The 24,072-nt window shown below is 39.8% G+C and overlaps 2 protein-coding genes across 6 annotated transcripts in view; one reads left to right on the top strand and one right to left on the bottom strand.

The window, feature by feature from the left end:
- Window positions 1-16,345, top strand: part of LOC137105431 (arf-GAP with dual PH domain-containing protein 1) — a 31,825-nt gene extending 15,480 nt beyond the window's left edge. For 2 of the 3 annotated variants that reach the window (XM_067487612.1, XM_067487611.1), the window contains 8 exons: window positions 2,247-2,329; window positions 7,447-7,559; window positions 7,651-7,797; window positions 9,123-9,206; window positions 9,457-9,519; window positions 13,479-13,550; window positions 13,634-13,862; window positions 15,328-16,345. In XM_067487612.1, the coding sequence (XP_067343713.1) occupies window positions 2,247-2,329; window positions 7,447-7,559; window positions 7,651-7,797; window positions 9,123-9,206; window positions 9,457-9,519; window positions 13,479-13,550; window positions 13,634-13,862; window positions 15,328-15,356 (820 nt within the window). In that variant the 3' untranslated portion in view covers window positions 15,357-16,345. Of the gene's footprint in view, window positions 1-25; window positions 1,728-2,246; window positions 2,330-7,446; window positions 7,560-7,650; window positions 7,798-9,122; window positions 9,207-9,456; window positions 9,520-13,478; window positions 13,551-13,633; window positions 13,863-15,327 lie in introns of those variants that run through there. The other variant, XM_067487613.1, reaches the window with a different exon arrangement.
- A 797-nt stretch (window positions 16,346-17,142) lies between these two features.
- Window positions 17,143-23,953, bottom strand: sox8a (SRY-box transcription factor 8a). 3 transcript variants are annotated; one of them, XM_067487609.1, is made up of 4 exons: window positions 22,517-23,953; window positions 21,437-21,684; window positions 20,502-21,289; window positions 17,143-18,486 (listed from the first exon to the last, which is right to left on the bottom strand). In XM_067487609.1, exons 1-3 carry the CDS (start codon window positions 22,918-22,920, stop codon window positions 20,532-20,534), a joined length of 1,410 nt encoding a protein of 469 aa, XP_067343710.1. In that variant the 5' UTR covers window positions 22,921-23,953; the 3' UTR covers window positions 17,143-18,486; window positions 20,502-20,531. The 3 variants fall into 3 exon arrangements, with proteins under 3 accessions (XP_067343710.1, XP_067343709.1, XP_067343711.1); XM_067487608.1 differs by lacking the exon at window positions 17,143-18,486 and having other exon boundaries at window positions 20,317-21,289; XM_067487610.1 differs by lacking the exon at window positions 17,143-18,486 and having other exon boundaries at window positions 20,317-21,289; window positions 21,557-21,684.
- Between the last annotated feature and the right edge of the window lie 119 nt (window positions 23,954-24,072).

Below are 24,072 nucleotides of genomic sequence, written 5' to 3'. Positions count from 1 at the left end.
TTTTATATGAGCTATTTTCATCTGAAAGATCTAATGTTACCTAATAGTTAACTAACAGATAACAATTGGCTTTAGATAACGAAGCTACGTTTTCTCACTTTGGTATTTGGAGCTCACAATAGTGTTAAAGACAAAGTAGAAATAAATTCAGTTTTTTAACAAATATTTTGCTCTTAGCTGACCTAACGTAATGTGGGCTAATGTAGCGATGAATTGGCAGTGTTGTCGAACATAATGATTAGAAAATATGAGGTCATGTGTAAGTTCACACATAGTTTTTACTTCTCTTTTTTTTTGTGTGTTGTTGTTATAAATATCAAAAAGAAAGTCCTGTGTGTGCTTTTTCTTTGCTTAAGCTAACAGGGGCTGCAGTCGCTGGCCGGACTCCATTAGGCTTCTTTTTTTGTCGGAAGACATTTTGATGAGTTAGAATATTAAAGGATAGCACAATCATTTTTGTGTCCCTTAAAACTACAGTCAGAAGCCCATACGAGCACATGCGATCCTATATTCCACTGTCATACATGGATACATGCTCTTCTGAAGCCATTTCAGTGGAAGTGATGAGGGCCCATGTCCATCATCCTTATTTTGTGCAAGAAATAAATTAGAAAATCTAATCAAGTCTATTTCAGTGTTTATACAGGGATTTGACGGATGTTTAAGACTTTTCACTTTTCACAATTGTATTAGTAACATTTTAGCAACACATTTGCTTCGCAATGAAGGAATAATGAGTCACACGATTAAACATTGCTGTGACAAGGAAATGTAGGAGTTTCATTGGTTCAAAATGACTCAATTTATGATTGATTTTTCAAAATCTGAATCAATTGGCAGTGCAACACACACACAAAATTACCTTACATACTGTATCACCCCTTTATGCTGTCGCAGCAGTCAACTTTCAGTCAGTAATTGCTGCACTATGTTTGGTACTTCTGTTGGTGCTGGAAAGGAACTAAAGTAAATACAGTTACCCATTGTTTCTAGGGAGAACATGGATGAACATCTGTGACTCAAACTGAGGTCATTTGATTTAATCTTAATGTAAACATATTAAGAAGTCTGATGTCATTATGTAATATTAAAATGTGTTCTTCAGAGCTCGGTCCACACTGCCTGCACCTGGATGCGATAAGAAAATGCTAGCCACCAAGTTATACAGGGGGACGTTGCTTCTCTAAATTGCAATACTCTGTAGTAGACCGTTTCACACCTCTTAACTTGTGTATTTCACTTAAATATCACTTCCTCTTTCTCTTTGTGTGTGTAAAAGGCGCACAAAAAGGACGGCACATTCACACACTCCTACACACCGTGTTGTTAGAACTTTGAATCACACTGGATTATTTAAGATTTGTTTTTTTAGTGGTCAACAGAAAGAGTAGGCCTAAGCACAAAATACCGTTTTTATCTGGGAGTGGCACTAGCTGCATTTTGAGGTTCTTCTTTTTTGTGTCAATAACTTTTTTTTCAAAACCAATCTGCCTTCAAAAAAAACCATCCTCCTCCTCGCCCCCCTGTGGGAGCATCCATCCAATAAGATCTGACTGAAATACACAGACACAGAAAATACAGAAAGCCTAGATGAAAAAGAAGTATCTTTCTCAGTGTCTGTGCCACGGCTTCTGTTTGGATTCACACACTCTACTTCTCCCCTGAGAGCCCACAGTGAAGAGCGTTTAGGATCCATTGTCACTAGAAGGTGTCATTCAAAGAATGTTGTGAGTAAGACGTTTTACATTTTGACGCGGGGGAAAACAGTTGTGTTATTTCTACTCGAATCAGAAATGTGGGGAGAAAGAGAGGATGAAAGAAGTTTGGAGCCTGGAGGGGACGGTTGAAAGGTTGAGAGAGGTAGAGAAGAAAACAGGATGAAGGATATCGTTGGCATGGTGATGGGGCTGCTGACTGCTGCCATTTGTTTCTCCTCACACTGAAAAAGAATTGACATGCTTTCTTTATATGCAGATTTTGTACTAGCTGCAAAGCAAAGGCAGCAATCATGTGTGATGATAAATATATTATGTTTCAATCTGAAACATGTCGGTAGGTGTTCACAGAACTTAACAAATGTTTAATTTTGCCAGCCCATTATTTGTATTTTATTATATTTGTGCAGTAAAAAACTCCCAGTGTGAAGTATTAAACTGATTGGGAAAAAAAGGATGGGTAAGTGCATCTCAGGGCATTTGGTAAGTGTGTAGTAATATAACTTAGTGTGTCTTCCATCACTTCTCCAGGCTGCTGAGGGAGCAGTGGATAAGAGCCAAGTACGAGAGGAATGAGTTTGAGTTCATCGAGAAACAGGAGCCGTACTCTGCAGGTACTTGCACACTAATATGTTTGCATTGTGAACTTGTAAAATTTTTTTTCCTTAGAACCAACTCCACACTGACCAAGCTGATGCTGTCCCAACATTTCAGAGCAGCAGAGTTAAACTGATTTCTGTCTGGTCATATACTGGGCTTCTCTTTTTGCCAAAAACTCCCTTTAAAGACCTCTACTGTCATTAAAAGCTGTCTTAATTACCATAAACATGAGTCAGGCCTTTAACCTACGTAGATAGAGTTGAGTAGGAATGAATCCTAAAAAAACTGCAAATCAGTATTTCTGGGTTGTCTTTTCCCGAAAATAGGATTTTGGTTAAAGGCCTTAAAGAAAGTCTGTGGTGAACAAAAGGTTTAGATGTTTTTGGGTTGAAATTTATGAAATAAAACTCATCAGTAAATACCCCACTCATGTTTAAAAATGTGGTTCATTACCCAACCTTACCCAAGTTCATTTCTGTAGCCTTGTTGTGCTGATGGTTAAGTCATGTGACTTATTTTGAGTCTAACAATAGCTTTTTATTTTTGGCAATTAAAAGTAGGGTTTAAACCAAAATAATTGGTGTAGATTATCTTGCTGAGCATTTCTTTTGGAGCTTATTTACTGCAGCTTTAAAAAAAAAGTAGGTGAAACCAGGGAGATGCTAACTTCTGGGTCGGCCTACAAAAATGGGTCGTCTCTTCACCACTGTACTTGCTAGTGCACCAACTCTCGACTGTGGCCCATGTCAAAGTGACCTTGAGTGACCCTCAACCCCAACTTAGTTGCTCCCGGTGCAAAGTTGGTGAGCGTTGGCCAGGTGCATAGCAGCTCCCCCAAGTGTTGGAGTGTTTGACCACTGTAGTGGGTTTTTTATGGTGTTCTACAATCAACACTGACTGAAAATTAGCAGATCATGTTGAGTTGAAGCTAAAAGATGTAGAAAAGCAGGGTCGGATGAGATAGTTCGTACTACCACCAAACAACTCGAGACAATAGGGCCAAGTGAATTATCACAGTTGTGGCGGTTTGTTTCACATATTGACATTTCTAAGGAGGTGGAGGTCAGGTAACAGTGCAGATTAGACACCCGAGACATTTAGTCATTTAGCAGAGAGAACGAGAGACTTGACTCATTAAAACTTCAAACCTAAAAGCAAATAAAATGTACAGAAATATTATTTTAAAAACAGTTTGGCCACACAGCTCGACTATCTAAAGATGGTGCTAAGTGTGGAAAAAGATAACTTTGTATTTTCAACAATCCCCATACAGTCACTTAAACAAGCAGTGAAATGCCTCTACTCACAGGTAGTGTGTCAACCTGCATCCCTGATAAGATTCTTTGTCTGTGCCATCTCTCTTATTCAGAAAGATGAAAACCACATCAGCCAGGAACACAACTCAGTGACATGTTTTCTCATTTTAACACTTTGTTCTTGCTTACGTCGGTTGACTCTACTGAGTTATAGCAATTCTGAGCATTTAGAGAAGCACTAAAATGTTTTCTCAACCAGTGAGGAGATTATTAGATGAATAGGTGCTAGAAATGCAACACTACTACAACCACAAAGTTTTGTTGCATGTCATGCACCCTTTTCATACCCTTCTGTGTCTTGTCTGCTGTCTATTATCAATCCAAAATTATTTTAGAGCAGATGGGTTTGCAAATTTAGAAGCATACAGTAGAAAGAACACAAATGCACACAACACAGTACATCAAAAAAAAAAAGGAAAGTGTCCGTTCCGTTGGAGGTTAAGGTCGGTGTTTTCAGACCTTTGAAAACTCCTCGAACAAATATTTCCCATTGGATGATAGTACTAAAAAATCTGTTATCCTGAAACATCTAGCAATGACTTTCAAACACTTATTTCTAGCTTTCATCTCATAAGTGGTTGGGTATCTTTGCAGTTAAAAACCATATTCAAGCAGTGACACTATAATTTCCTTTGCCGGAGAGAAGAGTTGCCATTAAACAGTGTGTGCGCATGTGTATGTGTATGGGTATGTGTATGTGTGTGTGTCTGTGTGTGTGTGTGTGTGTGATTCTGGAGGCTGAGTGTGCTGCATTTGTGTGTTTGTTGCATCAATATTTGTATCTATTAGTATACATTTCATGTCTTGTTGAAAATTGAGCTTTCTGATTGGCTTGCAGTGGCTGGACCAGTTTATTGGTACGCTGGGCGCACACACACACACACACACACACACACACACACTTACTTACACATTCAGACACAGTGTGACAATATGAGTCATTTTGTCATCCCATTTGTGCGTCCTTGTCCTCTTAATTACTCATTCCAAGTAAGTGTAAGTGCATCTGTCTGTGTGTGTTTGTGTGTGTGTGTTTGTGTGTGGATGACTGACATTTACTATTGGCAGTAACCTGGCCTCCACAGCAATGCTAGCATTGATCGAGTATGCAAAGGATGGAAGGAAGAAAGAGAATGTGAGGCAAAGAGGCGAGGGTGGGGACATGGAGGGCTATTGATCGATGAGGTAATGCCAGTATAGGCAAAGTGTTTTGTGTCCGAAAGTCCCAGCTACAAAGAGGACAAAGGTGCACACACACAGAGAGACAGTGCTAAGGACAAAAAGAGGGTTAATGACTGGCAGTGAAGGAGAACGTAAGAAAAGAGAGCACTGACGGGAAGTAATTGTAGGAGAACATGAAAATAAAGCTTGATTTAAATCACAAGAAAAGGAATATTCTGCAGATTGTTCAAGAGATTTAGGCTTTTAATATTAAACCTACAGAGCTTTCACACATTGTGTGACTAAAAGTTGACAACTGAGATCAAGCACTAAACACACAGAATGTTACTTTTGCATATTAACATTTCTTCTATTGATGTGTTAAATGTGTTATGTGATAAACTGAAGTTCCACTGAACTGTTTCTGGCATCTTTTAGCATTGCTTGGCCTTTTCTAGCAACTTGAAGTTTATTCATTTATAAAACCTCGATATTTTCTCACAAGTTGAAGGAGAACAACGGTAAAATTTTTATTGTAAAAACAAATATGATTCCAAGTACTGTACTGTAAATGCTTTATATTATTGTGCATCATAAAGTCTTAAGCTAACATTTCAACACTGCAAATTAGTACCAAAATATAAGTAATATTGCTTTGAGGTGCAGTGTGTAAGATTTACAGGGATATATTATCGAAAAATGGAATGTAGTATTCATAGTTGTGTTTTTAATAGTGTAATCACCTAAAAATAAGAATTGTTTTCTGTAGCTCAGAATGAAATAACGTTAACACATCGTGAAAAAGGCTTGAAATTAGTCTCTTTTTCGGATGCTATACACATGTTTGCATTTCACCTAATTCATGTGTAGAAATAATTAAGCTCACTAGCCTTCATATTCAAAATAAGCCATAGAAATGCTACAATGATCACTACACATTAACTGATTGTTGATAGTAACTGCCATTAATGCAAACACATGGGAAGACTGGGCTGTCTGATGCATTCACAGTATATGATATTTTAATCTTTTTTAATATTATTGTTATTGTTATCATACTTGTTGTTATACTATTATACTCTCATTTCCGTCTTCTGTAAGTTTTTTGGCACTTAAGTACTTTCACACAGCCTAGAAACACCATTCAAACTTTAAAACGTTCAGATTATTAAGGATATAGTCCGTTCAGCTTTTTAATATCTCTTATACTTATAGTTGTTGTTGAAACACACTTTCAAAATAAAAGTCTTTTGATACTTTTTTCAAGTTTTATTATGTAAATGTTAAATGGAGTTTGTGGTGAAGTCCTGCCACAGTCGACAGATGCAACCACACACACAGAGACAGGAAACACACTTTCAAAATAAAAGCATTTCGTTATTTCTAAAGTCCAACTTTTTTCAGCTTTGCTTGGAAAATCCTTTCAGTGCTGAATCATTCTCATCTTCTTCTATGTAAACACACCTGTTAAATCCAAGGTTTGCAATAATTTATATGGCAGACGTGTCCTTGTCCTGGCTCTCAGACATAGTCAGTTTATATTTTAAGTGTCCAGTATTTTAAAAGTAACTATGTTAGAAATATGAGTTGTTCTGCATTGAAATGAACTTTAAGCAGGTCTATACTGTTTTATATCATGCTCATCACAGAAAAGCTCAAACATCTGAGCCAGATAAATATAGGCTCACTGAAAAGCTTCTAGGCTGCCGTATGAATTTTGTCACTTATGTTTACAGCTTAGCGACACTAAAGTTATTAAATTGCTACAATTACCACATAATTTCTTGTTTGTGCTCCTTCACATCAAGCATTCACTTTTCAAGACACCAGGTGGCTTTTACTCTAAAGCAGCCTTCGAAATCACAAAAACGAAGCAGCCAACAATCCTGGCTTTGTTCACAGAAGAAAATGTCCCTAAGAAAAGTGATGGCAGTCGAGTCTGTTGATTTTCTAATGGGGTTTCTAGAGTAACCATGATGCAAATTTGAACTTTCTAAATATACTTTATACTCAGAACAACAAGCAAATGATGTTCAGTGCAGTGAATAGGTGTAGACTTCCTCCTTAGATACATCTTTGTTTTTAGCTGATTTCCTCCACATTTCTCTATAATTGTTCAGAGCACTTAATCATCATGTTCAGTGTGGACTTTATTTGACAATTAATGTTCATTATAAAACAACTGCAATCAAAAAACGTGTTAGAATAGATTAGAGCCATATTAGAAAGAAAACACTTCACAATGTGACAGAAATAGACAAAAACCAAAATAGGCTACAGAAGAAGAAGAAGACATTACAGGCTATAAATAGAACAGCATATCATTAACATGGAAAAGGATGTTCTCTCTGTGTTGCCTCATGCTGCACTTCCTTTGAAAAGCTCTTCTTGTCTGTTTGTTTGTGGATGTTCTGCTGTGTTGTTTCATTCTTACACAATCTCCCATTTCTTCCTCTTCTTCCGAATAAGATTTAAAATGGTCTTTGATCACAGCTTCCCTGAAGTATCATCTTACACTAATCAGTTACACCGTTTAACCATTACTGTTGAAAATGTCTCCTTTTTTTTAATTTCTCATCTCCTTTGAAGCGTTTTTGATAGTAACCTCATACCACATACACACGCACACACCTTTTTTTTTTCTCTATTCCCAGGGTACCGAGAGGGGTTTCTATGGAAACGGGGACGAGACAACGGTCAGTTTCTCAGCCGAAAGTTCATCCTGTCAGAGAGGGAGGGAGCACTAAAATACTTCAACAAGCAGGATGTAAGCAATGTGACACAGTTGGTAAACGGTAAAATCCAGCTGCACTTAAGCATTTTACTCTACTGTTTTTTGTTTGTCTACCTCCATCCAGGCCAGGGATCCCAAGGCGGTAATGAAAATTGAGACCCTCAATGCCACCTTCCAGCCAGCCAAGATTGGCAACCCGTGCGGCCTCCAGATCACCTACCTAAAAGACAATAGCACAAGGAACATCTTTGTCTACCACAGTGATGCTAAAGTACTGTATCACACATTGTTCTCGCTTCTTTCTTCTCATTTGTCTCCTGAATCTCAGTGACATGCTTCTTCTATCCTACCTCTCTGGTCTTTGATCGCAATAATACGTGGCCCTAAAACAGGGATAGTAGTTTAATCAACCATTCTTTCTGCTTTACTAAACACGTTTGGATTTCACATTGGAAATCTCCTTTTTAATAATTCATTTCGTTTAGATTTTTTTCCTTCAGAACTTCAGGTTCAGTAGCTACAGTGCAGTCAGAAAGTATGTAGACACTGACACCTTTTGTGTTTTGGCTCTAAGACAGTGACATGAAACTGCTGACTTCAAGTTTTAATTTGACTATGTCTAATATCTAGATTATGTGATTAATGTCCTACTGGTATAAAAGAGGAGGCTGTGATTAGTACATGAGGTAAAAGTCAGCACTTTATAGCTCTGTACACTACTCCATGTTTATTTAGCAAGCTTTGAATTTGGTTTTACTAAAAGGCTTTATATGAAATTTAAATCAGTCAAAATCACCATCAAATCATTATGTTTAGAAAGATGATTTTGTACATTGATTAAACATAGTGTAGTGTGCTTCTCTAGTTAAGTCACATGCTTCTGTTACCTGATGCTGCTGCTTTATGCCCATGTCCTCCCCAGAATTTCCCTGTTATCATAATCACGCCCATCATTGCTATGTAACAAGCTTAGAGTCTTTATGCCAAATACTGTATATTGTACACTGTACATATTCAGCAGTCAAAAATATACTGTCATGTATTATACATAAGTTAGCTTAGTGAAATGAGGAGGTATTTCTATTTTTATTTTACTGTCGCTTTACAGTATATGATTTTGTGGTTTATGGGTTCGTAGTCTTTTTGTTAGTATACACAAGTCATTGCTTCACAATTCTGCTACATCTCTGGGATTTATGGTTGAAATTAAAGTGGAGAGTGAAAAAGAGAGAGTTAATCAAAATTAGAATTAGGATTAGAGAGAACAAATAGGCAGTTATTAATTGCCATTAAGGAAAGACTGAAAGAAAAAGCACTGCTCCCTCTGCTGGGTAAGTAGTGTTACTGCAGGCTATGGGTGAATAGGGTTCATTGGGTTCATTTGGTGGCACTGTCACTCTGGTTCTGTGGTGCCCAATGCTGCAGCATCCACACAGCACAGTTGTTCTTCACTGCACCTTACTGTGTAGACAAGATACCTTAGAGCTTCAAAATTCTTAAAACACAGTAGACGAAACACATACTATACTATACTATAAAGATACTCAGTAAATTCCAGCAGGTTGTGTTGTCAATAAAGATGTTTGTTCTTTGCAGGAGATGGTAGACTGGTTCAATGCTATCAGAGCAGCCAGGTTCCACTATCTACAGGTGGCTTTCCCTGGCGCAAGTGACGAGGAGGTAAGAGAGTCAAAAAAAGCATTTTTATAGATGTCTGATTATGATGCACTTCTAAACCAAACAGCTAATTAGGAAGATATGTTTACATCACTGTTATTTGTGATTTAAATTATTCAGTTGTGAGATCACGTTCACATTTTTAAATAATAAAGTACTTATCAATCTAAACAATTCGCATCTAAATGTTTGTGATTTGGTCACTAATAAATAATAAGCCAGAATAGCACTGATGTGATTCTCTTTTGTCCAGCTGGTGCCTAAGCTGACCCGAAACTTCATGAAGGAAGGATTTATGGAGAAAACAGGTCCAAAGGTTTGTGCTCACCAGATCTTACTTCTTCTTCTTCGTCACCACAGCGAATCATGTGCCTCCATCTAACTCTGTCCTCTGCATCCTCTTCTCTCACACCAACTAACTTCATGTCCTCTCTCACTACATCCATAAATCTCCTCTTTGTTCTTCCTCTAGACCTCCTACCTGGCAGCTCCAACCTCAGCATCCTTCTACCAATATATTCACAGTTTCTCCTCTGAACATGTCAAACCACCTCAATCTGTCCTCTCTGACTTTATCTCCAAAACATCTAACATGAGCTGTCCCTCTGACGTCCTCATTCCTGATCCTGTCCATCCTCGTCCCTCCAAAAGAGAACCTCAACATCTTAAGCTCTGCTACCTCCAGCTCTGTCTCCTGTCTTTTCTTCAGTGCCACTGTCTCTAAGCCGAACAACATTGCTGGTCTCACCACCGTCTTGAACATCTTTCCTTTCATTCTCGCTGATACTCTTTTATCACACAACACACCTGACACTTTTCTCCACCTGTTCCAACCTGCCTGAACTCACCTCTTCACCTCTTTTCCACACTCTCCATTGCTCTGAACCGTTGACCCCAAGTACTTAAAGTCCTGCACCTTCTTCACCTCTGCTCCCTGTAACCTCACTGTTCCAGCTGGGTCCTTCTCATTCACACACATGTATTCTGTCTTACTGCGGCTAAGCTTCATTCCTCTGTTTTCCAGAGCAGACCTCCACCTCTCTAGATTTTCCTCCCCGTCCTCCCTGCTCTCACTACAAATCACAATCATCTGCAAACATCATAGTCCATGGAGATTCCTGTCTAACCTCATCTGTCAGCCTGTCCATCACCAGAGCAAACAAGAAGGGGCTCAGAGCTGATCCTTGATGCAGACCCACCTCCACCTTGAACTCCTCTGTCACACCTACAGCACCTCACCACTGTCTTACAGCTCTCATACATGTCCTGCACCACTCTAACATACTTCTCTGCCGCTCCAGACGTCCTCATACAATACCACAGCTCCTCTCTCGGCACCCTGTCATACACTTTCTCTAAATCTACGAAGACACAATACAACTCCCTCTGACCTTCTCTGTACTTCTCCATCAGCATCCTCAAAGCAAATACTGCATCGGTTGTTCTCCTTCTAGACATGAAACCATATTGCTGCTCACAAATGTTCACCTCTGCCCTTAGCCGAGCTTCCACTACTCTTTCCCACAACTTCATTGTTTGACTCATCAGCTTTATTCCTCTGTAGCTGCCACAGCTCTGCTCATCTCCCTTGTTCTTAAAAATGGGCACCAGTACACTTCTCCTCCAGTCCTCAGCATCCTCTCATTCTCCAAGATCTTGTTAAAGAAACTAGTCAGAAACTCCACTGCCACCTCTCCTAGACACTTCCATACCTCCACAGGTTTGTCATCAGGACCAACTGCCTTTCCGCTCTTCATCCTCTTCAACGTCCTCCTCACTTCACTCTTACTAATCTTTGCTACTTCCTGCTCCACACCAGTCACCTCTTCTACTCTTTGTTCCCTTTCATTTTCTTCATTCATCAACTCTTCAAAGTTCTCCTTTCATCTTCCCATCACACTCCTGGCACCTGTCAATACATTTCCATCCTTATCTTTAATCACACTAACCTGCTGCACATTCTTCCCATCTCTATCTCTTTGTCTGACCAACCTGTACAAATCCACCTTCTCCCCTTTAGTGTCCAACCTAGTATACAAGTCCTCATATGCTCTTTCTTTGGCCTTTGCCACCTCTACCTTCACCTTACGCTGTATCTCCCTGTACTCCTGTCCACTCTCTTCAGTCCTCTCAGTGTCCCACTTCTTCTTAGCTAACCTCTTTCTCTGTATACACTCCTGAACTTCCTCGTTCCACCACCAAGTCTCCTTGTCCACTTTCCTCTTTCCAGATGACACACAGAGTACCCTCCTATCTGTCTCCCTGATCACATTAGCTGTAGTGGTCCAGTCATCTGGGACCGCTTCCTGACCACCAAGACCCTGTCTGAGCTCCTCCCTGAAAACTACACAACATTCTTCCTTTTTCAACTTCCACCACTTCGTCCTCTTCATCTTCCTCACCACCAGAGTTGGTGGTCCAGACAACACATCCTGTGTTGTCTAGCTATACTCTCACCTATCAACACTTTACAGTCACTGATCTCTTTCAGATTACAGCGTCTACACAAGATGTCGTCCACCTGAGTGCTTCTACCTCTGCTCTTATACGTCACCCTATGTTCCTGCCTCTTCTGGAAGAAAGTGTTCACTACAGCCATTTCCATCCTCTTTGCAAAGTCTATCACCATCTGACCTTCTGTGTTCCTGTCCTGAAGACCAAATCTGTCCATCACATTCTCATCACCTCTGTTCCCTTCACCTACATGTCCATTGAAATCTGCACCGATCACCACTCTCCCATCTCTGGAGATGCTCTGCATCACTTTATCTAACTCACTCCAGAATTTTTCCTTCTCTACTAACTGACATCCTACCTGTGGAGCATAACCACTCACAACATTGAACATCACCCCTTCAATTTCCAGCTTCAGACTCATCAACCTGTCTGATACTCTTTTCACCTCTAGAACATTCCTTATAAAACTCCTCTTTCAGGATAACTCCTACTCCATTTCTCTTCCTATCTGACCCATGGTAGAACAACTTGAACCCTGCTCCTAAGCTTCTAGCCTTGCTACCTTTCCACCTGGTCTCCTGGACACACAGTATGTCCACCTTCCTTCTCTGCATCATGTCAATCAACTCTCTAACCTTCCCTGTCATAGTACCAACATTCAAAGTCCCTACTGTCAGTCCTACATTCTTAGCTTTCCTCTTCTCTCTCTGCCTACTAACACACCTTCCTCCTCTCCTTCTTCGACTTCGACCATAAGTAGTCCAAGTTCCACCGGTAACCTGTAGGTCAACAGCACCGGTGGCGGTTGTTGTTAACCCGGACCCCAACCGATCCGGTATGAAAGTCATTGTCACGATTCGCATTTTAAATTTGTTTTATGTCGGATGCTCTTCCTATACCACCCTCTGCATTATCCAGACTTGGGACTGGAAGACACTGGCTTGTGCCCCCTTGCGGTTGCATTTAATCACCAGATCTTATCAACTCTTTAAAATAAAATAAAGATTACACTGAGCTGAGGAATGATCATTTGGTTGCAAAGAGGAAAAAAATGAAATCAAATTAATCTGACCCAGCTGTCTGCCACCTCTAAAGTAATGCAGTATGTATTTGTGAAATATTGCATATGATACATCTATACATATACAACAGTACTGTGCGCAAAGGACTTCATCTTCTTGTGTAACTTAATACAGTTTCCAACGTCTGAAGCTGTAAAACTGTCTAGTATTTCACAAGAAAATCAACCTATGATTAAAGATCTTTTTTTAAGAATTTGATCTTATCTTCTAGAGTTGTGTGTTTTTGTCTTTCCTGTTATAGAAACCACCACACATCCAACATCCACATTTAGTTAGTTCAAACAGTTGACAGAGAGTCAGCCTGAAGTTTCTAAGTGCCCTGAACTTCTGTTGTTTGCCTGGTTGGCCTTCTAACTAGCTTGCAGTTCTATTTTGTGATCGTCATTTTATTTGTACACACAGTACTGTGTACTTCTGCGGATTGTTAGAAACAACCTTCAAATATAAATCTTTTTATTTTGTGTGTGTGCGTGTGTGTGTGTGTGGGGGGGGGGTTTGCTAGGCAGATGATAAAAGATGATCATTATCATAACATGATTATAAGAATATGTATAATAAAAGAATATTCCTTTGGGAAATATGCTTGGTTATGTATTATTATTAGGCAAAGAGTATATTTTACTTTTTATTGCTTTTTTATTAGCCGAACTGGACCTATTTGATTTAAGTTGTTGACACTTGCCGACCTTTAAAACGAGAAATAAAACTGATTGTTTCCTCTTTGTCTTTGCTGTAGCACACAGAGGGCTTTAAGAAGAGGTGGTTTACCATGGATGACCGGAGACTCATGTATTTTAAAGACCCACTGGTAATAAGACACCTCCAGATCTTTAGCTTTTTTCAGACTAGTACCTGAGGTTTTACAGGACTTTCCTCTCACTACTCTCCCAGGATGCCTACGCCCGGGGTGAGGTGTTCATTGGCAGCAAGGAGAACAGCTACACTGTTCTGGCTGGCCTGCCTCCATCCACACAGGGCTACCACTGGAACCACGGCATCACCATCGTCACGCCCGACAGGAAGTTCCTGTTTGCCTGTGAGACTGAGGCAGAACAACGGGATTGGATAGCTGCTTTCCAGAGGGTCATCAATCGACCAATGAGGCCACAGGAATATGCTGGTACAGGGACTGTCACTCATCAGATTATTTGAGTAATTATAGGGTTTATTGGTGGTAATGGTTTTTTGGCATCTCATAGTTCCTTATAACAACATTTTATTTCTTAACTGACCACACAGTTTATTTTTAATACAGTCTCTCTGGAGAAAAAACGTGCACACATTTTTCCAGAAATTAGGTATATTATGGAAAACTATTATGGAAAAAATATATATTTCATAAAGATGATTACATAGATACTTAGAAAAATAGTACAAACCATAAATAAATCATATCCCTTGCATTTCAGTTTATGTAAAGCCACATCAAACTTGCTTTTGTTTTTTGTTTTTCTACACCAGAGAAAAATGGTCATGGTGGTTATTTTACTTAAATCGTTTATTAAATAATTATTAATACTTTTAAACGTAACAGTGTGCATTTACATTGTTAGTTAAATAGAATACTGCATTTAAAAATGTGAGACAAATAATACCAGTATAGCAATTTGAAATAGATAGAAGGTAGATATAGAGATATTTATATTTATACTACACACATTGTGAGATTAAATTTACATTGAGCTGTTCCGTAACCCTGCTGAACTCCACTACGAAACCCATTTCCAAATAATTTGTAATGTTGTGGAAAATGCAAATAAAGAGTCCAGTGATTTGCAAATATTTTTTTAAGTTCGTTTTAAATATCATGAAGTAAACTGGCAACAGGTCAGTGTCATGATTTGTAATTAAAAGATCATCTCAGAACACCCCTGCTAAAGAGCCTTTCAGAAGTGAGAATGAAAGAACTTATGTTCATCTTAAAAATATTGTTTCTCAACATAACATTAAAAATTAAAGTAGGGATTTCATCATAGTATTATTAAAACATTCACAAATTCCAGAAAAATCTCTTCAGGAGAAGCACAAGGCCAAAGAACTATATCAGATCGTGATCTCCAAGCCCTCAAGCAGCATTTTAAAAGCAGTCATGATTCAGGAAAACCAATGTCAATAAACAGAGTTTGTCTCTCATCTACAAATGTAAATTAAAAATATCTACAGTAAAATGGACCAAGCCAAGTGGAAAACTGCATGGCTCGGTTGTAAAAGTAGAACTGACCTGTCTGCAGTGCAGGCCTGTCACTCAAAAAGGCAAAATATACGAAGAAGGCCCCAAACTGTTGAGCAGCCAAAATCTGTCAACATCCAGCAAGGCTGGGAAAAGACGTTTGCTTAAATTTAAAGCAATTGGCGCCTCCTGTTTATGTACATTTCTTTAAGTTGTTTGTGTTAAATTCTAAAATCCTAAAATCAAATGATGGGGGGAACACACAGTGTATGTTATATTTGAGAAGACCTTGCATCCAAACACAAGAGATTGTGTCTCAGCATCTTTAGTGGAAAAGCATTAATGTTGCAACAACTGTGCTATATAACACATTCATTTATTAACATTAGCTCATTTTATTTGTCTATCTCTGCAGTGGAGGCCCATTTTAAACACAAGCCTTGAAGCCTGCAAGAAGCCACAACTCAGCTGGACTGGTCCAGTCTCCCAGTCAGATCAGAGACAGCCCTGAAGTATGGCGCAGACCATGGCAGGATGAGGCGATGGGGTGGGGTTGGGAGGAGAGGAGCTGGTGTTGTGATGGGCTGAGATGAGGAAAGGCGATGGAGAAAAATGACAAGAGACAGTGAGACTCAGAGAAAGTCCATTTACTGTATGTGCAGAAAACTCAAACTCTAATGAACTCGTAGCCCCTGGTGGGGTGAAACTTTATTGATTCAAGGCCAAAGGGTAGATGATGTCACCACTAATGCGCCTACCAATCTTGTGCTATACATTACCATGCCAACCACTCCCCTCCCTCCAGCCATGTGGACCATTGTCCTGCAACAACCTCCTCTCTCGAGCTGGATTTCTTTCGTCTTGTTAATGGTTCATTCTGCCTCTAAGCTAGTGTAATTATGTAATCTAGAGTCATTTCACTGGTTGCTTAACAAAGACAACGCATTGTTATTTATTGAATGTACAGTTTTGATGACCGTGGCTTATCATGTGTGTGAAATTGTGACATTTTCATTGAGGACGCTGTGAGGTTGAACCTCCAGCACGGAAACCCTGTTCAACCTAAACCCACAAAGTGCTGTTAACAACAAATATGCATAAACACATACAAACACCCACAAACTCTGTGATTGCCATCGCTGTTGACGTAGCTGGAGGTGGCTGTTGTGCATCCACACAGGGTTCTATTCAAACCTCAATCTGACAGCTGTTCTCTTTATTTATTTGTACTGTTGAACATACTGAGTCATTGCAGACAGTTATTGCTGCTTTCGAGGATTGTAATGTGACAGGATTGTAATTTATATAACACTTCAACGACAACTTTATTTACTTTTTGTTTTAAAGACACATTGTTGTGTTTATCCTTACATCACAGTGATAGTTTTTCATCATAGAAATCTTAACATCAATACAGATGAATATGAAATCAAGTGGCAGTGTTGTGATGTGTGCTCAATCCAGTATAAATACTGTATTTCCGCACATCAGTCTCTTCTCTGGGACTACTCACTGCCCAAATGTGTTACCTTTAAACTCACAGTATGTTGACTCAAAGGATAATTAGCGTATTATAACTCACGTTTCAAAAACCTGGCCGCGTAAAAACATCCAGTCATTTACAAAAAGAGACATGAAGAGAAATGAGACATGCACCGATCAGGCATAACATTATGACCACCTGTGCAGTTTAATGCAATCCAATACAGTGGCTCTGTAATGAATTCTATTTTTGCAGGGTTATCATTTCTAATTTTTAAGGTTGAAACTGTCAGAAAGGGGATAATTCTACTCTGTGTTTATTATTGAGCTCAAAGTGGTTCGTGGAGTCATACTGGAGTGCATTAGAAGAAGAGATGGTTCTAATGTTTTGGCCACCTTATTCATTTTAAATGATCTGTGTAGCTTGAAATTTATAAAGGTGCTGTTATGCCTGTTTGTCCAGCAGATGGGGATCTTTAGTTACATTAGGAGGGAGATCAGATATCATCACTGTGAGGTGAAAGACTTTTCTCACTGCGGAATTATTAAGGAACAATTAAACAATGTGGAAATAGACTCAATCACTGTATTGTCAACAATTAAATGAGAAGCTTCCAATCTTCTGTTTGTTCATTCTGATTTAGAATTAAAACAAAGAAAAGCATCAACATCAATGAAGCAGAACCAGCATGATCATATATATTTTATATATATATATATATATAAAATCATATAAGCTGCTGACTACATTAACCACAATGGAACTAAACCACTCACAGTTTGGTTTTTTGGTTTGCCTTGGTAGCAGCTAAAACAAATTGAGACTTTAGATATGTGTTAATTGGTGAACTTTATATGTGTTTGCAGGTTTATTGTAAACATGCTAAGCTAGGCTAATTACCCCCTAGTTTCAACCTGAACCCTGGTTTGGAAGCTCACAGAGTAAATAAGTATTACATTCCAAGTCTCAGGAGCAGGCAGAGAAATCTGCTTGGACTTAAAGGATAATTTAATTTGCTATATTTTTTGGTTATTGTCAACAAGTCCCATAAAAAGGCTGGCAGTAACAAAGAAATGCTTTGATCATATTTAAACAACAAGGAAGCTCTAAGGCGCAAACCAATGAGCTAAAACATGGTTCACAGACTTAACACTGAATAGACATAATGCTTTGTTTGTTTTGGTTCTTTTTTATATAATTTATAACAAAAAATATAAATACAGAAATCCTTTAAGCTTAGGTTAGATTATAACGTATCTGTTGGGTTAAAGGATCAAGTTCAGGTTAAGATATGAGGAAACACATCAATGAGGAAACTTATTTAACTTTAACCTGAATCTAAATCTGCTTCTACGTCTGCTTGTGGAAGTATTATGGGAGACTGTTGGGTCCTTTAATTTTTCATACACCTCTATCCTGGCTGTCGTCACAGAGGATTTGTAAAAGCCTTTGGCAAATCACTTATTTGATATTACAATTACACCCTCACAGCTGGACAAAGTGTGAACTGAATGTGTGCTGGCATAAATGTCATCTGATGATCTTACCACTTTTACATAAACTTCCACAGGCCTCAAGGAATTATGGGTAAATCAATGTTGCTTCTGTCTGGACGTCATGTTGTCGTTGGCAACCAGGCTGTCACGGCAAACTCCTGAAACAGTGAGCTACTGATCTGCAGCAGCCAGGCTGAACCCACTCAGGAAGCATTTAAAAGCGGGTGGGACCTCAGTTCAGCAGCCACCATGTTTGTCCGGGGAATAATTTGGTCAGTGTGAACATTTATATTTACATTACTTTCAAATTAGGTTATTTTCATTGTCCACGTAACATGTTCTGTTAGTTTAGGAAATTCATAAAGTGTTGGATGAAGATTTTGAACAGGCTGAACAAGTCGGACTCAAATCACCAATCGTGTTTTTCTGTGTTATTAATCAATAGAGTGTTTCTCTTCCAGTGGCTCTTAAAGACATGCTCCAGATGTCCTGTCCATTAGTCCCTGCAGTCTATACAATCCAGCCAGATCGGAGACGGGGAAGGTAGCTAACCTCAAAGGAAAGCCAGCAGCAGCAGCAGCAGCAGCAGCAGCAGCTGTTGGATTGGAAACAAACTGGAAATGAAACAGCTCAGAGGGACAGGTCGGCAGTAAGAGCAAGAAGTCACAGTACATGCAGTACATACAGTACACAGTACAAGTGCAGCATTACCGGTTTGAGTCCTGTATCCTGAATCTTCACTGATAACGATACAGAAGTGACACATGGTCAAAAAACTGCAATATAATAAATACACTAAGTCAGGGTTGTTCTTAATTTCTGTTTTTCAAAATCATTTAAATTTGTGTAAATACAGGGTGCTGAGGGGACAAACTTGCTTGGCTCACCTAAAATAACGTTTTATCGTTACAAATATAAAAATAGTGTAAAAGTAAGCACTTATGAATGATTAGGAGTGGTTCTCCTCCTCTCTTCTAATTCTCAGTATTTTTAAAAAGTTACTTTCTAAAACTATGTAAGAAGTCCACTCTCTCTTATCAGGCGGATGGAAAATATGTATGACCCTCGGAATTCCGTCAGGTGTCATGCTTTTATACACATTGGTTGCTATGGCAATTTTTCATTCATTTATTTATTGGAAGCAAAAAGGGACACAAGATCCCTGTGCTACAATTCAACCCTTTCTAGCTGCCTTACGAATTTCTATATTATTTTTTATTATTATTATAGAATAATGCAGAGCTTTTATAATGCTGCCGTCTAAAAAAAGTTATCTTCACCTTTAAATAAAACGAACATAATTCAGCCATAATATTAAACCTAATATTGAGGAGGCCCCCTTTTATAATCCTGGTCTCATTACTTCCCCAGATTAGCTGTGTGCTCATACTGCAATTGTCCATATGAGATAAATTCGGATTCATCAGACAAGGCCACCTTCTTCCATTGCTCCATAGTCCAGTTCTGATGTTCATGTGCCAATTAGAGCCACTTTTGGCACTGGGCACGGTCAGCATGGGCATCCTGACTGGTCTGTGGCTAAACAGATCACAATTTTAAGCCACAGTGACTCTCTACTGAATCCCATTACAGGGACAGTATTTAATCCCTGCATGTGTCATTGAGTCTTGGCTGCACATCACTGGTTTTCTTTCCTTAGACCAATTTTGGTAGGTCCTGACCAATGCACACTGAGAACATCCCAAAAAAGATGCACTTTTGGAGTTGACACTTTGGTTCCTGTCTAAGTCACACTTGCCCATTTTCCTTTTTCCAACAAATCACCGTCAACAACTAAGTTAGTGGCCTAATATTTGATCTACTTCCAGGTGCCATTGTAACCAGATAACCCCTTTTTTCTTGTCCTTTCGGCTCATCCCGTGAGTTCAGGGTCACCACAGCGGATCATTATCTGCATGTTGATTTGGCACCGGATGCCCTTCCTGTGTCAACCCTCCTTCATATCTACCGGGATTGGACCAGCACTGCATAGCTGGGGATGGGAATGGGCTGTTAGGGGTTCAGTGTCTCGTTCAGACACTACGACATATAGCCAGAACCGGGGATCAAACCACTGACCCTGTGGTCCGTGGACAACTGCCTTACCAACTCCCTTACCAACTGAGCTACAGCCGCCCCCCCCTTAACCAGACAATCCCTTTGATTTACTTAATTTGTCCGTGGTCATAATGTTGTGGCTGATCGATGTACCTCAGTGTTCATTGAAGGTGAGGTAAATGTTTTACTGAGCCACGTTAAGTCTGGAAAAACCGTTATTAAATCTGAAACACCCTGCCTTAAATAGGAGCAGTCACATACCAAAATTTCATTAGTGTGGAGTTTTACAAGGATTTTTTAGTGTCCCATAAGGGTTTAAATGTCATTTCTCAGACCTTTTCCCGTAATAAAGAGACACAATATTGAATATTTGTTAATCTTTAGATTTTTTTTCTATTAAAAAAACACAGGCAAAAATAGGCTGATGCATAGAAAGCAAGGTCTCACAAAAATCCCTACTGGTCAAAACTTTCAGAACAAATTAAATCAAAAATGTCATCAGATCTCCAAGAACTGGACCCTTTACACACAAGGAGTAATTTCTGTTTATACCGTATGAGGAATTTTATTAAATCCTCCTCTTCAAGGCCTGGTGAGTGTTGTGTAGATAGGTTGGTCCCAGCCAGGGGGAGGACTATGTGGAGGTGGTGCCAAGGCCAAGCTGTTGATAAGCTGTGTGCTGTAAGGTCTTCTGGAGGAGTGGAAGTACGGGTACTGATACAGACTGGCAGGGTACCCAGAGAAGGCGCTGTAAAAACTAGAGCTCTGAACATCTGTGTAATCTGACTGGTTGGCAGAAGCTGTGGATGAGATGGAGGAAGGGCAGACGCCCGAGCTGAGGGAGGTGTACTCAGGTTGTGGTTGTGGGGGAGTGGAGGAAGGGGAGCTGTTGTAGTGACCTGGGCTCATCTGCTCAGTTTTAATCTGAGGCTTTTGGCTGGTGTCCTCAGGTAGCCCGTGGAGGTCACGACTGGAAGATGATGGAGGCATTCCAGTGGAATTCCCACCTGAGGTTTTGGTTGTCCAAGTGGGAATGGTAAGAGAGTGAGGGTGGATGCTGGGCAGAACAAATGTTCCAGGGGGGTTGTTATGTGAGTGGCTGGTATCTGGTGGGGTTACAACACTAGAGCTGTGGCTGCTTGGTGGCAGGTACTGGTCGAACTCATGGACATCAAATCCATCAATGGTGCCGATGACGTCAGTGCTAAGTTCTGAAATGTCCACATTACTGAAATCAATGTTCTGGCGACTGGTAGGAGGCACAGAGGCATCATGTTTGCTCCCCAGGAGCAGGTCAATTTTAGGGGTGGTGGGAGGTGTTGGGGGTTCGTGTGACTCACCTGGAAATCAAAACATAAATATGTAAAAAAAAAACATTTCAGCACTGACACAAAGGTACAAAAGAGGTTGTTTGTGTACAGTACAGTACCGTACATGAGCCATGAGCAGTGTAAATATATTAGAATTCCTTGCATGCATGCTCTCACCTGTTCTGTCTGGATGGAAATGGTGGTGTATGTCCCCTGACCCAGCCAGCCTAGCAACCCCTGGTTCAGACTTATACAAGCCCTGCTGCTGCGGCTGGACAGATCCAGGTCTGGACTCACCTTGACCTGGTTTAGTGCTCTTGCGTCTGCGTGGCTGGTACTTGTAGTCTGGATAGTCCTTTTTGTGCTGCAGCCTCAGCCTCTCAGCCTCCTCGACAAAGGGACGCTTCTCTGTTTCAGATAGAAGGCTGCGGAAAAGAGAGGCCACAGCAAAATGACCACATGTTGCAAAGTATTTTGTGTTAGCAAAAAATAAAAAATAAAACACTAGAATAAAATAGACAGCTAAATTAAATATTAGATCTTGCAATAACTGACATAGTACTTGTAGTATATTAGCAGCCATGATATTTATCTCAGTAATACAAATCATACAAATCTTATTTGTGGGAATATATAATTTTATTCTTAGGTTTAATGCTAGATTAATAGTCATTTCGTTAATAATAAGATTAATAACATGTCAAGACTTTTAAAAATAGCCCCTCTGTGTTTCAGAGGTAGATGTGGTGCCTTTCACTCCACTACATTTACAGCTGGCTTTTTCCTACTTATCTACAAATTAGGATCGTATGATAATTATTCTAAATATGATCCACAGGTGAAATGCAACCAGCTGCAAATGTCAGATATTACACACGCCAAAATGTCCGACAGTGATGCATCTCTAATAATCATCCAATCGTTTTATTTGTAAAGTTTAGTTTTATTTTGGCATTAACTCCTTTTCTTTTTTTTTTTTCTTCTTTAGTGCATGTTATTATTAATACTCATAGTTTTACACAAAGCTACAGGTTTAATGGATTATTGTAATTTTTAGTTTTATTTAAGTATTTTTAAACCAATATTTTCACTTTTGCAAAATCTAAGAAAGTTACTTTTTGTGCTTAATAGCTTCCGTAACCCAGTTTCACCTCCTGGCAGCATATTATCAGCAGGGTTGACATGTCAAATTCCCATTTTGGCATGAAATCCCTCTTTGAGCTGCATGCAGCACTGAGGGTCAGCTCCAGCACTCACCGCCACAGTTTGCCCAGCGTCTTGCTGAGCTCAGCGTTGTGCAGATGAGGATACTGATCCGCCAACTTTCTCCGCGCTGCTTGCGCCCAAACCATGAACGCGTTCATCGGCCGCTTCACGTGAGGTTTGCCCTTCAGCCCTCTCTCCCCCTGACTGGGCATCGGTACCAAAGACCAGTCGTAGCCTTTGAGCACCTGCGACACCGCGTCGCGGATGCAGGCGGGGAAGCGCTCATCCTCAGTGCTGCTCTCCGGCCTCTGCGTATTCCCGGACTCTATCCGCTGTGTGTCCGATCGTGCTGGAGAAGGTAGGGATTCAGAATCTGATCCACGCTGCGACAGGGAGCTGTTGCTGCCCGATGGGCTGTACTCATGGTCAGTCAAAGTCCTGTTCTCTTCTGTCATGTTTGCCCAGTATAAAGTGGCAAGAATGGTCTACGGTGGCCCAACTTCCTGCAGACTTCTCCAAGTGCGTAAAAGCGCAGGAATCTGTAGGGCGATGGTTTCACCAAATTACAATTACATTCCCAAAATTATTGTCTTGAAATTGCCATACTCTTCCCCCCACAACTAAGCTGAGTTTGGTGAGTGTTTATGTGCTTTTTAGCACCTTAGGTGTGTTTAGGTTTCTCCACCCCTCGTTTCCTATTGGCTTTTACCAGCTGAGTTCTTCAAAGTTTGTCAAAATTAGTGTTACCCATCCATTTCCATTCCTGGCCTACGTTAATCTGCCTACCACAAGAAGTACATTAGACACCATTTCTGAAAAAACATCAAAGTTAAATAATTACAATGAAAAAAAAAACATTTTCTACAAGGCAGCAAGAAGGAACACGTTTCCTAATGCTGATGAGATTGATTATCAATTAAAGCTGAGCCTCAAACATGACTTGTATTTATTGTTCTGTGGTGGAGAAATAGTTTTTCACTGTGGTGGTGCTTCTCCTTAACGGAATAACTCAGAATTTTATAAATAAGCCATGTATTTTGGTACTTGATTAGATTTTTTAGGTAGTCAGTTTCAGAGCTTTTAGGTTTACATCAATACATACGTACTAATAATCTTAGAATATCATGTAAACAGGACAACGAGTCCGTTTTGATAATAGTGATTACCTCGTCAATCCCGCCGAACAAGAAAAAATAATTAACAATAATAAGTTTTGCAAAGTGTTAGATAGGTTATGGCTTTATCCAACAATAACAATCATGATAATGATGTATGATATAAAATATACTGTATGTATATTTGTGTGTGTGTGTGTTTGTGTTGGGGGTTCTTTTTGTTTGTTTGTTTTGTTTTGTCCTTTCAGGTTACGCGTGAGTTCGCCACAGCGGATCATTTGACCGCATGAGGATTTGGCACAGTTTTTACGCAGGATGCAGTTCCTGACGAAACCCATTCCCAATTTTTACCGGGATTGGGGCCGGCACTGCTCGGCTGGGGATGTGGGGATGTGGGGAGCTGGGATATGCTGTTGTTGTTCAGTGTCTTGCCCAGACTAGACACTTCGACATGTGGCGGGAACTTCCGGGGCTCGAACCTCCGTTAGTTAT

Source organism: Channa argus, chromosome 20, assembly GCF_033026475.1.
Source record: "Channa argus isolate prfri chromosome 20, Channa argus male v1.0, whole genome shotgun sequence".
In the NCBI taxonomy this organism is placed as follows: Eukaryota; Metazoa; Chordata; class Actinopteri; order Anabantiformes; family Channidae; genus Channa; species Channa argus.
The sequence above is the reverse complement of the archived record's forward strand: the minus strand, read 5'-3'. Positions and strand labels throughout refer to the sequence as shown.

Coding starts and splice junctions, on each gene's coding strand:
- sox8a (XM_067487609.1), bottom strand. CDS start 22,920: ATGACAGAAGAGAACAGGACTTTGACTGACCATGAGTACAGCCCATCG. Junction 21,685..22,516: donor ACGCTGGGCAAACTGTGGCG/GTGAGTGCTGGA, acceptor TCTTTTCCGCAG/CCTTCTATCTGAAACAGAGA. Junction 21,290..21,436: donor TTTCCATCCAGACAGAACAG/GTGAGAGCATGC, acceptor TTTGATTTCCAG/GTGAGTCACACGAACCCCCA.